The sequence below is a fragment of the Mustela lutreola genome, chromosome 10, assembly GCF_030435805.1.
Source record: "Mustela lutreola isolate mMusLut2 chromosome 10, mMusLut2.pri, whole genome shotgun sequence".
In the NCBI taxonomy this organism is placed as follows: Eukaryota; Metazoa; Chordata; class Mammalia; order Carnivora; family Mustelidae; genus Mustela; species Mustela lutreola.
This window is the reverse complement of record NC_081299.1, coordinates 11,034,129-11,046,972: the sequence shown is the minus strand read 5'-3', so window position 1 is coordinate 11,046,972 and position 12,844 is coordinate 11,034,129. Positions and strand designations below refer to the sequence as shown.

Here is a 12,844-nt window from a genome sequence, read left to right as displayed (position 1 = left end):
AAGAGTAACCGCAGGTAACACATTATTTAACACTTTCTACGTGACAGGCACAGACCCAAACATGTGTATTCATTCCCCTAATCCTTTGAGGAAGGTACTATTGTGATGCCTGTTTTATAGATTAGGAAACGGAGGAACAGAGAGGGTATGTGGCTTGCCAACCTCACACAGCCAAGTGGAAGAGCCAGGGTTCAAACCCGCGCGGGTGGGCTTGAGTCTGCCTGGCACACAGTAGGTGCTCGAGGAATGAATGGACGCCTGAAAGAGCCCAGAGCAGGTCCCTTCCTCCCCGCCTCCGTGTGGCCTCTGACACAGCCTCCTGCCCGGTCCCCTCACCTTCTTACCTCCGTTGGAGAGCTGAGGGGATACCGCTGGCCTGGTGGCTGCCGCCCTGGCAGGGGGGGTCCAGGGGCTGGACCTCCCTGCTGAGCCAGCCCCGGGCGCCTTCCCAGGAGCAGGGGCTTCCCAGGGGCGGCCCGGCCGGGCCTCACAAGCTGCCCGCTTCACTTCCTCGGCCACGGCCATGTTTCGCCGCGGGGGGGCCAGCGTGATAAAGACCGAAGAGGCGACCCTCTTCTCCGGCTTCGAGGCCATTGTCTCCGTTCCTGGTGGGGCTGGGGACAGAGTGTGGCTCAGGCTGGGGCAGGGCTTCAGGCCCAAGGCTGTGTTCCACCTAGACAGACAGACATCCCCAGGCCCGGAGCCTCCCTTCTCCTAATAGACAGGAGCGCCCACTCCCCTGGGCCGGCTCGGGCCCCAGTGGAGACAAAGAAGGGGCTGGGGATGTCCTGCGGGGGAGGGTAGGCGTCCACCAGGTGACTCGGGCCACAGGGAGGGGACCCACAGCAGTCCTGACTGTCCCTCCCCACAACCTGAGCACGGGGGCGGGGGGGGGGGGTTGCAAAGGGCAGCCCTGCCTTGCTCACCTCACAAATGATTAATTTTCCTCCTCCGAGAAGTGTGAGAAGGAGCAGCTCCTCCAGTCCCCACCCACCCACCCACCCACCCTGCCACCGGGCCACACCCCAGTTACCTCCCTCACCTGAGATCCAATTCTCCCCCGGGGGTCAAAGTCCCTGCGGGTCCAGGCCAGCTCTGCTGTGAGAGGGAAACAGCACAACCCGTCAGAGCATCAGGGCTGGGTTCCAGGAGGCGGAGAGGACAGAAGTTCAATCCGAGCTATGGTGGGTCAAAACCTACTATGCACCCACCGTCCTAAGCACTTGCAGCTCACTCACTTCCAAGTCCTCCCAGCCGCTGGGGGACAGGTGCTAGGACTATCCCAGCAGACGCCGAAACCAAGGTTCAGAGAGGTGAAGTCCCTTGTTCAGGGTCACACAGCAGCAGAGCTGGGATTTGAATCCACGCTCTTTCTTTTCTTTTCTTTTCCTTTTTTTTTTTTTTAAAGATTTTATTTATTTATTACAGGGATCAGAAGTAGGCAGGGAGGCAGGCAGAGACAGAGAAAGGGAAACAGGCTCCCTGCTGAGCAGAGAGCCCAATGTGGGGCTCGATCCCAGGACCCCGAGACCATGACCCGAGCCCCAGGTAGAGGCTTAACTCACTGAGCCACCCAGGTGCCCCTAAAAGTTTTTTTTAAAAAGATTTTACTTTGAAGGAATCTCTATGCCCAACATGAGGCTTGAACCCACAGTCCTGAGATCAAGAGTCGCACACTCTTCCAACTGAGCCAACCCGGTGCCCTTCGATTTCTTTTCTGACTACCCTGGACCTCTGCCCCTTTCCCAGCTTTTTCTCTTACCAGCCTTGGAGAGTTCCCCCCCTTGTTTTTCCTCCTCTGCCCCCACAGGGCGAATGTCCATTTTTTCTTAGAGGCCCAGCTTTTCCACGAAGCCTCCCGTGATTCCTGACCCCCTCCCGGGAGCAGCGTCTGCTTCCTCAGGTTGATGACAGCCCATCACGGGACATGTCGGCGCCCTGTCACCACGTCTGCCCCTACCTCCCCACAAGTGATTGCATGTGACTTCAGCTGTGCCTGTAATCTTTGTGACCCCAGTCCAACGTGGGCATCAGAGCACGGATCTGGAAGCCGGACAGCATTCCTGATGTCAAGGAGCCCATTTTCCATTCCCCAGGTGGTGACCCCAAACAGCTGCCTCCAAGGCCAAGGCTGAGGTGGGGGCCCTCAGGTCTCGGGGGAAGGCAAGTCAACCACATTCAGTCAAAGGTTTTCCCTGTGCTCCCAGGGCTGATGCCCCGTTTGAGCTGGGTCTCTAAGCTGGGTCTCCCCTCTTTCTAACCCACTCTCCAGCTAAACCATCTGGATGTAGCTCCGAAGGCGTGTGGAGAGAATAAATAGGAATCCAGTGAGTGATAATCAAGAAGTGGGGTCAGGTGCAGGCACCTGAGTAGCTCAGTCATTAGGTGTCTGCCTTCCGCTTGCGTTGTGATCCCAGCATCCTGGGATCGGAGTCCCGCATCGGGCTCTCTGTTCGGCAGGGAGCCTGCTTCCCCCCCTCTCTCTGCCTGCCTCTCTGCCTACCTGTGATCTCTGTCAAATAAATAAATAAAATCTTAAAAAAAAAAAAAAAAAAAACGAAAGAAAGAAAGAAAGAAAGAAATAAATCAACGTCCGAAGAAAGCTTTAAAAGTTATTTTCCAAAAAAAAAAAGTTATTTTCCAGGTCCTTTCCTTTTGTTTCTTCTTCAGGAAAGGGACATTTAGGAGTATATATGCTTCCTCGTCTCGGCCGCCCTGGTCATACGTCATCCAAAACTGTATGGTTTGACACTTTGGCTTTACACTTTGTTACCAGATTGAGAGTCTGTTGTGGTCAGCAGCTTTCAGAGAGTCACGTCCAAGAAACGACAGCAAGGGCACCGACTGACCAAGGGCCTGCTCTGTGCCAGGCACGGCGGCTCACGCTTTCTGAGCCTCTAAACACACCTTATTTGCAACACATCCCCTGACGTCCCCACTTTACAGGTGGTTCCATGGGATGCCCCGAGAGGTTAAGGGACTTTTCCAGGTCATCTTAGCAGCCTTGGCAGACTCAGAATTCTATCTGAGCATCATTTGACCCGGGTCCCGGAGGAGGGGGGAGTCCTTGGACCTGAGATGACACACTTTTCCTTCCCTGGATGGTACGGGCGCCTCCAAATCCTTGGGGCTGTTCTCATCCAAGAAAAGCCCAATCCAGATAGATTTTCTTGTGGCCAGTACATTCTGGGCTCATCCCCAGAGACTGCTGTGAATGCCCCCTCCACCTCCCTCCGACCCTGCTCTGACCCCCACTCCACCCCAGCCCACCCCTCCGGGAAGTCAGATCTGTGGTTTTCTCGGAAAACATCCAAGGCAAATGTCCTAGCTCTGACGCCAGATGTTCACAGCTGGCCAGCTTCACGCCCCCCCCCCCAATCCCTCCCTGCAGTTCCTTCAGGGACTTCAGGCCCCAGGGGACCCCCACCCCTGGGGATTTTCAAAGCCTGTCAGTCAGGCCCAGGGCTGCTAGGAGAGAGAGCCTCAGCCTCCTTCAGGTCCCACTGCCCCCAGGTCACCCCAGAGGGGGGTATGTGGGAGAAAGCTCCCTGAGAGGCTACCGGCCAGCCGCACCCCGGAGACCCTCTGCCCCCATCCTTCCTCCGGCAGAGGGGGAATCTGAGATCCAGTTGGGTAAGCAGAGAAAGTGGGAACAAAGGGAAAGAAAGTCATTTCCTGTCAAGAGGAAGGAAGGAGGCTGAGATCCAGCCAGCCAGCCACCCAGCCCAGCTTTAGGCAGCAGCCCGGGGCAGGGGACAGGCTGGCTGAGCTGGCGGTCCTCCCGGTAGTGCCCCCCCCTTCCCCTTCCTTCCTACTCCTTCTAACCCCCTCCAAAAACTTCTGGAAGCACCTGTAAGCTTTGTTCTCTAATACTTGGACAAAGCAATCTACGCTTGGTTCAGAATGACACTTCGCTGGAGGTAGGAGGGAGACCATGCAGACCCAGCAGAGGACCCTGCAGCCTTAGGTAGGGGTTCCCTTTCCCTCTCCCCTCAAGGAAGCCAAGGAAACACAGGGAGCTGCAGTCACACCCAGCCCCACCTCTTCCCTGCTGGGTGACCCACAGCAGGTTACTGGCCCTCTCTGGGCCTCAGTTTTTTCCTAAAGTGAGAATAAAAAAGTCTGTCCTGAAAGGTGGTTGGCTCAGAGGATCCAAGGAGAGAGAGCGCTCCAGATCTTGGTACTAGGTAGGTCCAAAGAGAAGGCAAGCTGGTTACCCAGCCCCTGATGGGGAGGAGCCCCCAGGGGCCAGGCTGGCCTGGGGGGGGGGGGGGGACCTGGGAGGACTCGACTTGGCTTCCGACATTAAGAGCAGGATTCTGGGAGCTGCCCGGGCTCTTCCCGGGGTCCCCAGAGTAGGGCTGGGTAGGATCCCCGCCAGATGCCCCACGGCACACCCCTTCCCAGCCCCCGACCGGGATTTAAGGCCCCAGAGAGGGGCGGCCCTGGGGCCCCTCCTTCCCCTCGCCTGACCCGGGCTGGGTGAAGGGGCCCGGAGCTCCCTGGAGCTCCGGAAACCCGGCGCCCTCCCGCAAGCAGCCCAGGCGGGCGGCTGGCCGGGTCACTGTGGGGCGCCGCCAGGGACTTTAATTCGATCCATGTGCGGGACGCTGTCCTCTTTGTGCGGGAGCTTCCGCCCTGCCCACCTCTTCCCCCGGCGATCCGCTCCGGGGCAGGGACACCAGCCCTACCCCCGCTCCAGGGACAGAGACCGGGGGCCGGGACCCAAGGCGGCACCCCCGCCCTCCCGCGGACCCCCTGCAGGAGCGCCGGAATTGGGGTCCCGGCGGGGGGGCGGGGAGGGGCTCCGGCCCGGGGCCGCCCGCGCTGTCACCTGTGTGTGGCCGGGGCTAGGACGGAAGGACGGCCGCCCCGCTCGCCCCGCGCCCCCCGCCCCGCGCCCCGCTTACCTGCGTCGCCCGCGCCCCCAGCGGCTCCGGTCGGACGCCCGAGCGAGCTGAGCCCCGAGCGGCGCGGAGCCTCCCGCCCCCTCCGCCCTCCCCGCCCCCTCGGCTCCCTCCGCCCCGCCGCCCGGGCCGCCTTACCATAAAAGGTGAAGCTTAGGGGGAGGGGGCCCGGGATTCCCGCCGGCGGAAGCGGCCCCTACCTGCCCCCCCCACCTGCCCGGCCGCACCCCGCGCCGCCCCCGGCGCCCGCCCTTTGTTCCCTGGACCCCTCCTCTCGTCCTCTGGGCCCGGGCCTGGGGTGGGAGGCCTCCCCGGCTGCCCACCCCCGGGGGCCTTTGTGTGCCCCGCGCGGTCCTTCCCCCTCCTTCCCTAGGTCTCCTGGGTTGGTGGCCCCACCTGCGCCGTCGGGTGTTGGGGGGGGGGGTACTTACACCTGAGTCTGGCCTGAGATCTCCCAGGGTCCTAGGTGTCAGGTGGACCCGAGTTCCTCGGGCCATTCACTAACAATTCCCTGACCCCGGGGCGGGCACTCCGCCTCCTGGAGTCTCAGGTTCTTATCTGTAAAATGGGGGTAAAGGCTGCTTACCGCTGGGGCTCAGCCGAGATAAAAGACGGCACTGACAGAGAGAAGAGCACTGGTGGTCAGTGGGCCTTCTTAGGGGGTGACCCTGCCTGGAGGTCTCAGATGCCCAGCGGAGTAGGTCATCTCTGCTTGCTGTCCTGACCTGCTATCACTGCCTGGGTGGACCCTTAAGCCCTCCGCAGTGGGGTCCCAGCCCCACCCCAGGGGAAGGAGGTTGCGGGGGCACAGGCTCCCAGGCAGCCTGGTAGACAGGGCCCAGCAGGCAGTCGGGTCACCTGCTTTGCCAACCCTGGTTCCAGTCTCTGCCTCCCTCCCACCTCCTGCACTCCCCGACCCAAGCCAGAGGAGAAGGGGGAGGAGGAAGCAGAGCCTGGGCCCTGGGACAGGAGATGGAGCCGGGATGGGCCGCCTGGGTCCCTGGAGGCCCGGGGAACATTGCTGGGAAAAGGAATCTGGGTCTGATTCAGAGGCAAACAGATTGTTCTTTTGATTAAAGCCTCTGCTGAGGCCAGAGGAGTGTGGGACCCAGCGCCATCTGGGGGCAGGCCAGGCAGGGTCGAGCTCTCCCCCGGGGCCAAAGCTGCAATCACCATGGCTCTGGGGCTGCTGCTCATGGAGGTCGTGAGGCGGGCACCTGGGTACCCCCCTCCTTCCCCCACCCCTCCTCCTCATCCCAACATTTCTCAATCCCTTGCCCACTTTCGAGCCTTTCGGGACTCCATAAGAACGACAACAGTAGCCCCAGGTAGAGGCTTCCCAGGTGGCAGGCCCCTGACCTATAGATCTCTCCATGGAATCTCCGGGACAGCCCTGTGTGGCAGGAATGGTCATGTCTGCTTCTCAGTTGAGGAAACTGAGGCCCAGAGAGGCACAAGGCCATACCCGAGGGCCAAGCCAGCCAGTGTCAGAGGAACCCTCCACCTACCCCCTCCTCCCCAATGTGGAAGCTGAGATGTAGAGCCCTGTGGGGCCCAGGAGACTCAGACCCCAGGCTGCCGGAGCCTTGATCAGGCTCCCTCCCCAGCCTGCACCACTGCTTGGAGCACTCTGCCCCAGGACTTCCCCAGGAAGAAGGAGGGGGCTGCTGACTGCCAGGGATGGGGGGGACCTTAAGGAGGAAGGTGTGATCCAGGGGTTTGCAAATACTCTAAGCTCTAGAACCCCCTTTTCAAGTGCTTGGTGACCCAGAAGCTTATTTAAAACAGATCAAAATGGAGCTGCCCTCCCTCGATGTCGTCATGATATCCCCTGAGCCACTCACCTCACTGCCCTGTAGATGGAACAGTGAGGCACCAAAAGTTGATCTGAGGCCTCATCCAAAGTCACCCTGACTCCCTCTAGGGCCCAGGCCTCCAGGCATCTGCTGGGAGCTAAGACTGGCTGGGAAGCGGGAAGATGGAAGGGCTCTGTGGGGGGTCCAGCTGTCACCACTCACCTGCTGTCCAGCACCCCTGGCTGCCTGTTCCACCTCTGTCGCTGAGCCTGGGTGGAGAGCAGCACTCTGGGAAGGCAGTCCCACACCCCACACCCACCCAGAGGGCGGAGGGGTGTCCGTGTCACCTTGGCAGGTGCCAAGCTTCCTGTAAGGGAAACCCAGGAAGTGCGCTGGATGGGAACACATGCCCTTTGTCTGCGGGCTCAGAGAGCCCCTGCTCCCTCCTCCTGTCCTGCCCGCCTTGGACCAGCTCTCTTCCAAGCAGCTGAGCAAAGTGGTTCAATCTTTTATTAGGGCTGTGGCCGCTGAGATCCGGGGTGGCAGGGAAGGGGTGGGGGGAGAAGTTCGGGGGACAGAACCAGGGTAGTGTGGATGTTTGCTGCTGCCCAGTCTGAGGGGAACATGCCCCTGCTGCCCACAGAAAGCTTAGATCCAGCAAACTTTGTTGAGCACCTCTGTGCTAAAACAAGTCAGGGAGCTCAAGGGAATCAGGTCAGACACAGTCCATCCTTGTCCCCACGGAACTTACGGAAAGGTGGGGGACATCAGCGTTAACACAAACTAATATAATAATGACCGCGTTATCACCGTGACCATAATATAATGGTGATGTGTGCTATGAACGAATGAATCAGGGGTCTACACAGAATAGGAGTTGCAGGGACAGTAGGACAGGCCTCTCCGTGGGGCGGAAAGCGGAGGAGCAGGGGAGGACATTCCAGGGCCAGGGACCCAGTACATAGGCTTTAAGGTCAGATTTCAGGTTAACTCCCAGCATTCTGGTGCTGGCTCTGACCTTGGACAAGCTCTTTCCCTCTCTGAGGCTCTGTTTTCTCACCTATAACATAAGGGAGGGGCACCTGGCTGGCTCAGTGCGGGGGGCATGCAGCTCTTGTTCTTGGGGTCATGGGTTCGAGTCCCACATTGGGTGCAAAGATTACTTAAGAGTAAATTCTTTCAAAAAACAAAAACAAGAACAGGGGGGTTGGATTAGATACCCTCCCCTGGAGACATGAATGCTTCCTTTTGCCAAATTGTTAGGGATGGAGGGGCTGAAAGGACCCCCAGGGCCTGACCCCTGGTCCTTGCCCACTAAGGGTACTGCCTGCTGTTTTCACGTCCCCCTCGCCTCTGTTCACACAGTCCATACGCTTTGCAACTAGACCCAGGAACAGGGACAAGTTTCCCAGAGCCACACAGCCCCCGCTGGCCCCGAGACCTTGAGGAAGGGAAGCATCTGTCTGCTCAGTGGTCCGTCCCCTTGACCCGCTCCGCGGGGGCCAGATCGGAGCCCCAGCCTTTGGTGGGGGTGGGGCCCAGATATAATGCTGCATGAAGTTGTACATCCGGGGTGGGGCTGCACGTCCACTTCTTAGCAAACAGCCTCAGAAGCTTCCCTGGGCCTCGCCGTCCTGGCTCTGTCCCTGCTCCTTCCTCCATCCTCTGCTCTGCCCGTTGGGAGTCAGATCAGCTCAACCCTTATTCCCTGAGCACCTACTGTGTGTCGGGCCAGGCAGGAGGGGGAGCAGTTCTGAGAAGCGGGAGCTCCTCAATACGGCGGCAGGACCAGTGGCCAGTCAAGCACAGATAGGCGTCAAATCAGGATCTGTGAGTCTGGCTCTGCCACTGGTCAGTCGCTTACCTTGGGCAAATCAGTTTCCTCTTGGGGCACCTGGGCTTCACTGTGAGGATTCGATGGACAAATGTGGCTAAATATGCCTGGTGTTTGGCAGGTGTTCGAAGAGGAGTTCCTTTCCTCTCCCCAGCAGGTAGAGGACAGAGGTCTGGGGAGATCCCGCGAGATGAACAAAGGGCAGAAGGTAAGGCAGAGACTTGGTTCCACTGGAGAATCCAAGGGACGTCATGGCTCCTGTCAGCCAGCATCACTTCCCCGGATTCTGGTCACAGTATCTAATTTCTGTTTGAGCAACCCCGCCCCCACTCTTTGTGCCTGGCTGGAACTATTTAAAAAGAGGCAGCATCTTTCCAGGCTACCAGAATGCAAGCTTGGCACCATTTTTTTATGAGCACTCGGACCAACACAGAGGGCAGGGGATAGAGGATCTCATCACTTAGGCTGCTGGATTCAGCTATGCCTGAAGTCTTCCCTCTGGACCTCTGGAGCCCATGAGTTCTCTTTTTTCTTGCCTTGTCTTCGACAAGTTAAAACTGTGTTTCTGTTGCTTAAAGCAAAGTCATGGTGAAGACTGGTGAGGCCCCATGGGGCTGGATCATCTCCACCTCCTCTTCCTGGCAAACTGCATCCCTGTCACCACTTTGGAGGAGCCTGTCCTGATTCCTCCAGACAGGCTTAGGAGTCATGTGCATCTCCTAGATGTAGCCCAAGACTGCTGGGATGCACCACTATGCTTTCCCCCATGACACTAGGAGCAGGGCTGTGTCTCATTGCTTTCTGGGTCTCCAGCACCCAGCATGATGCTTGGCGCATAGTAGGGACCTAGTAATTCCTATGAAACATACGAGTTGGAATTGGAGGTCTTAAGTAGCTTCATAGGCAAATCACATACAAGTAGTGATGGGTGCTGAGCTGTCAAGGGCTTGGGCTTTGGAATCAGACCTCCTCGAATTTGAATCTTGGCTCTCCCACTTATTAGCTCTGTGACCTTGAGCAAGTCATGTGATCTCTCTGTACCTAGGGTTTTCTCCTGAGGAGACAGAGAAAAGTCAACTCCTCCCAGGTTGCTCTGAAGGCTGGAGACAGGTGCATGAAAAAATCCATAGCACAGGGTTGTCATCCCTCCGTAGAGAAGAGTTGACATATTCACAGCTCCTTGCAAGTGAAATGCAAATGTGCTCCTCTAGTGGACAGGATGGGGGGGGAGGTCATCACACCCTTCCTCCCCTGAGATGGGTTCCTGCTTAGGCTGCCTGAATCAGCACTTCCTTCCCCACCACCTGACTCAGGGGCCGGGCTGGGACTGAGTTATCATTCCTTGGTGGGCCGGCAGGAGGGGAATGGAGCCCACAATCAGCCTCCGGGCTACGTGCCCGACCTTCACCATCTGCTCAGGGCACTCAACAAATGAGGAAACTGAGCACAGATGATAACTTGCTCAACGTCACAAGGTTAGTAAATGAACTTCATTCCAAGTGTGTAGGGAAATGTTTAAAAACCAAGGGGGAGGGGCGCCTGGGTGGCTCAGTGGGTTAAGCCTCCATCTTGGGCTCAGGTCATGATCTCAGGGTCCTGGGATCGAGCCGCATTGGGCTCTCTGCTCAGCGGGGAGCCTGCTTCCCCTCTCTCTCTGCCTGCCTCTCTGCCTACCTGTGATCTCTGTCAAATAAGTAAATAAAATCTTAAAAAACAAAACAAAAGCAACAAAGGGGGAGCAGACTGGGCCACATTATAGCCGCATAAATTCCCCTCCTCTCAGGCCCCAAGCCTGCATGCACTTGGGCCACACAGCCTCCCAGACCTGGTTGTGACAACATTGTCTGGGTCTTAATCCCTTCCTGGTCCGGGGGCCGAGCTGACCCTGTCTGGGCTGGTGTGTTCCCACGGTTTGCCATCGCTTAGCAAATCAACACCGGTTCCAGAGCGAGGGCTGGGTCATGGAGGGCTCCCAGTCTTAAAGGTCAGAGCTCCTTCTCAGACAGAGAGGGGGAAATCCTGGTGTCAGTCAGGTCCCTGAGGTCCCTGGGACTGCCCCAAGCCCTCGGCCTCTTGCCAAGGCTGAGCGCCTGGCCAAACACCTCAGCGACCCCGTCCCCCTGCTTGAACCCCCATCCCCACTGGGAGCCTTCATCCTTGGCTTCGTCTGTCTCAGCACCGCAGTCCCTGGGACTCCTCTTTACCCCCAACTGGCCTCCCTACTTCTCTCTTAGCCAAGGTGGGTTTACGGTGACTGCGTGGCCTCCTACTTGTAGGGCCCCTCTGAGGGTTGCTGGGAGTTCCAGAGTGTTCTGGGAGGGGAGGCGGCCAGATCACACTCAGGAAGCATTTTCCATTAAATGCTCCTGGCACACTGCCCAGGGAGATGTCAGAAGAAGGAACCCAGTCCGCAGGCCTCCAGCAATCTCTTACGTCTTCCTTTATCGTTCTATCACTAATACCGATTTTTTATTCTTTTTCCTAAAGGGGAACCTTTAAAGTTGGACTGGCCCTGCTCTCATTCCTTCACAACACATCTCCACTCTGATGGCCAGACCATCTCGCTAGAGAAAGCATGTGATCTTCCCGGGGCCCCCACACAGCCTCTCTGGGGCACCTGCTGCTTGTGGGGGGAACGCGCCAAGCCCTCCTGTGACATTGGGTGATCTGGCCATGGCCAGCCTCCGTGACAGCATCTCCCACTGCTGCGACCCTTGCCCCTCTGCTCAGCCACACGGACCTTTCTGGAGCCCCTCAGACGCCTCAGCGCCCGGGCTTCCCTACCACTCCCTTGGTCTGGGAACTCCCCCGGAAAGCTGAGGATTCAGGGTCAACAGCTCTTTGTCAGTGAGGCCCCTGGAGACCCAGACCTCATCATACACCATGATGCCGACGGTGCCTGCGTGAGAGGGTCCGGTTCTGCCCCCGATGCCTCCTACCTCATTCACCGGGTTCTTCAGGCTGAAAAGCTAAGAGCCCTGGATTCATGTCATTCTCTCAAAGTCACATCTAATTGATCAGGAAGTCCTACGAGCTCTTCACCGTACATCCATGTCCACGCATCCCATCCTCTCCAGCCACTTCCGGCTGCCTCCATGGCTACCATCTTGGTCCAAGCCCTGGGCTATTCCCAGGGTTATTATCATCTCACCTGGGTAATTCTAAATGCTCCTAAAGTGGTTTTCTGTTCCTGCACTATTCTACAAACAGCTAGGAGAGGACTCCTTTAAAAATGTAAGTCACAGGGCGCCTGGGTGGCTCAGTGGGTTAAGCTGCTGCCTTCGGCTCAGGTCATGATCTCAGGGTCCTGAGATCGAGTCCCGCATCGGGCTCTCTGCTCAGCAGGGAGCCTGCTTCCCTCTCTCTCTCTCTCTTTCTCTCTCTGCCTGCCTCTCCATCTACTTGTGATCTCTCTCTATCAAATAAATAAATAAAATCTTTAAAAAAAAATGTAAGTCACATTACATCACTCTCTTGTGCAAACTTTCTGCTGGTTAACCGTCACCACCCCACCTTGGAGTGACATGGTCCCTGCCCACCTCCACGACCTCATTCCTGACACTCCATTCTCTCTGAAGCTCCAGCCACACTAAATTTCCTGTTGTTTCTACAATACTCTCAGCTTGTTGCCACCTCAGGGCCTTTGCTCATGCTGTTCTCTCAGCCAGGCACGCTTTTCCCTCAGCATCTTGCTTAGCTTACTCCCTCTGTCGGTTCAGAGAAGCCCTCTGTGGAAGGCAGCTTTAACGATGGCCCTCAAGGTTCCACACCTTCTGCCCTTCCCGTGTGTAATCCCCTCCTCTCAAGGGTGGGCGAGACTCAGATACTTGCTTCTAATCCATAGAATACAACAAAAACAATGGGTGTTGCCTTTAACATTGGGCTACAAAAGGATTATCACGTCTGTCCTGCTGTCCTCTCTCTTTCTCTCTCCCTCCGTGGCTTGCTCTGAGGGAAGCCAGCTTCCATATTGTGAGCTGTCTGTGGGGAGGCCTTTGTGGCAAGGAACAAAGGACAGACACCTCCACCAACAGCCAGAGAGGAACAGAGACTCTCGGTCCAGTAGCCCACAAGAAACTGAACCCTGCCAACAACCATGTGAGTGAGCTTGGAATTAGATCCTACCTGGGTCAAACCTTAAGATGACACCAGAGCCTTGGGCAACATCCTGACTTGGTCTGTGAGGAGAACCTGAGCCAGAGGACCCTTCCAGGTTGTGGGACCCAACCCATAGAAAAAGATGGTAGGAGCACCTGGGTAGCTCAGATGGTTAAACATCTGACTCTTTTTTTTTTTTTTTTAAGATT

The 12,844-nt window shown here is 57.4% G+C and overlaps 1 protein-coding gene and 1 long non-coding RNA gene across 7 annotated transcripts in view; one reads left to right on the top strand and one right to left on the bottom strand.

The window, feature by feature from the left end:
- FBLIM1 (filamin binding LIM protein 1) overlaps nucleotides 1-7,070 on the bottom strand; it is a 22,772-nt gene extending 15,702 nt beyond the window's left edge. Inside the window, exons 1-4 of one of the 6 annotated variants that reach the window (XM_059136661.1) lie at nucleotides 6,926-7,070; nucleotides 5,339-5,465; nucleotides 1,043-1,098; nucleotides 345-614 (exon numbers count right to left, since the gene is read on the bottom strand). In XM_059136661.1, the coding sequence (XP_058992644.1) occupies nucleotides 345-594 (250 nt within the window). In that variant the 5' untranslated portion in view covers nucleotides 595-614; nucleotides 1,043-1,098; nucleotides 5,339-5,465; nucleotides 6,926-7,070. Of the gene's footprint in view, nucleotides 1-344; nucleotides 615-1,042; nucleotides 1,099-4,910; nucleotides 5,023-5,338; nucleotides 5,466-6,925 lie in introns of those variants that run through there. The other 5 variants (XM_059136662.1, XM_059136665.1, XM_059136660.1 and 2 more) reach the window with 5 other exon arrangements.
- On the top strand, nucleotides 3,885-12,844 carry LOC131809512 (uncharacterized). The gene is made up of 3 exons (XR_009345216.1): nucleotides 3,885-4,187; nucleotides 8,659-8,745; nucleotides 11,025-12,844. It is a non-coding gene; the product is annotated as an uncharacterized LOC131809512 (long non-coding RNA).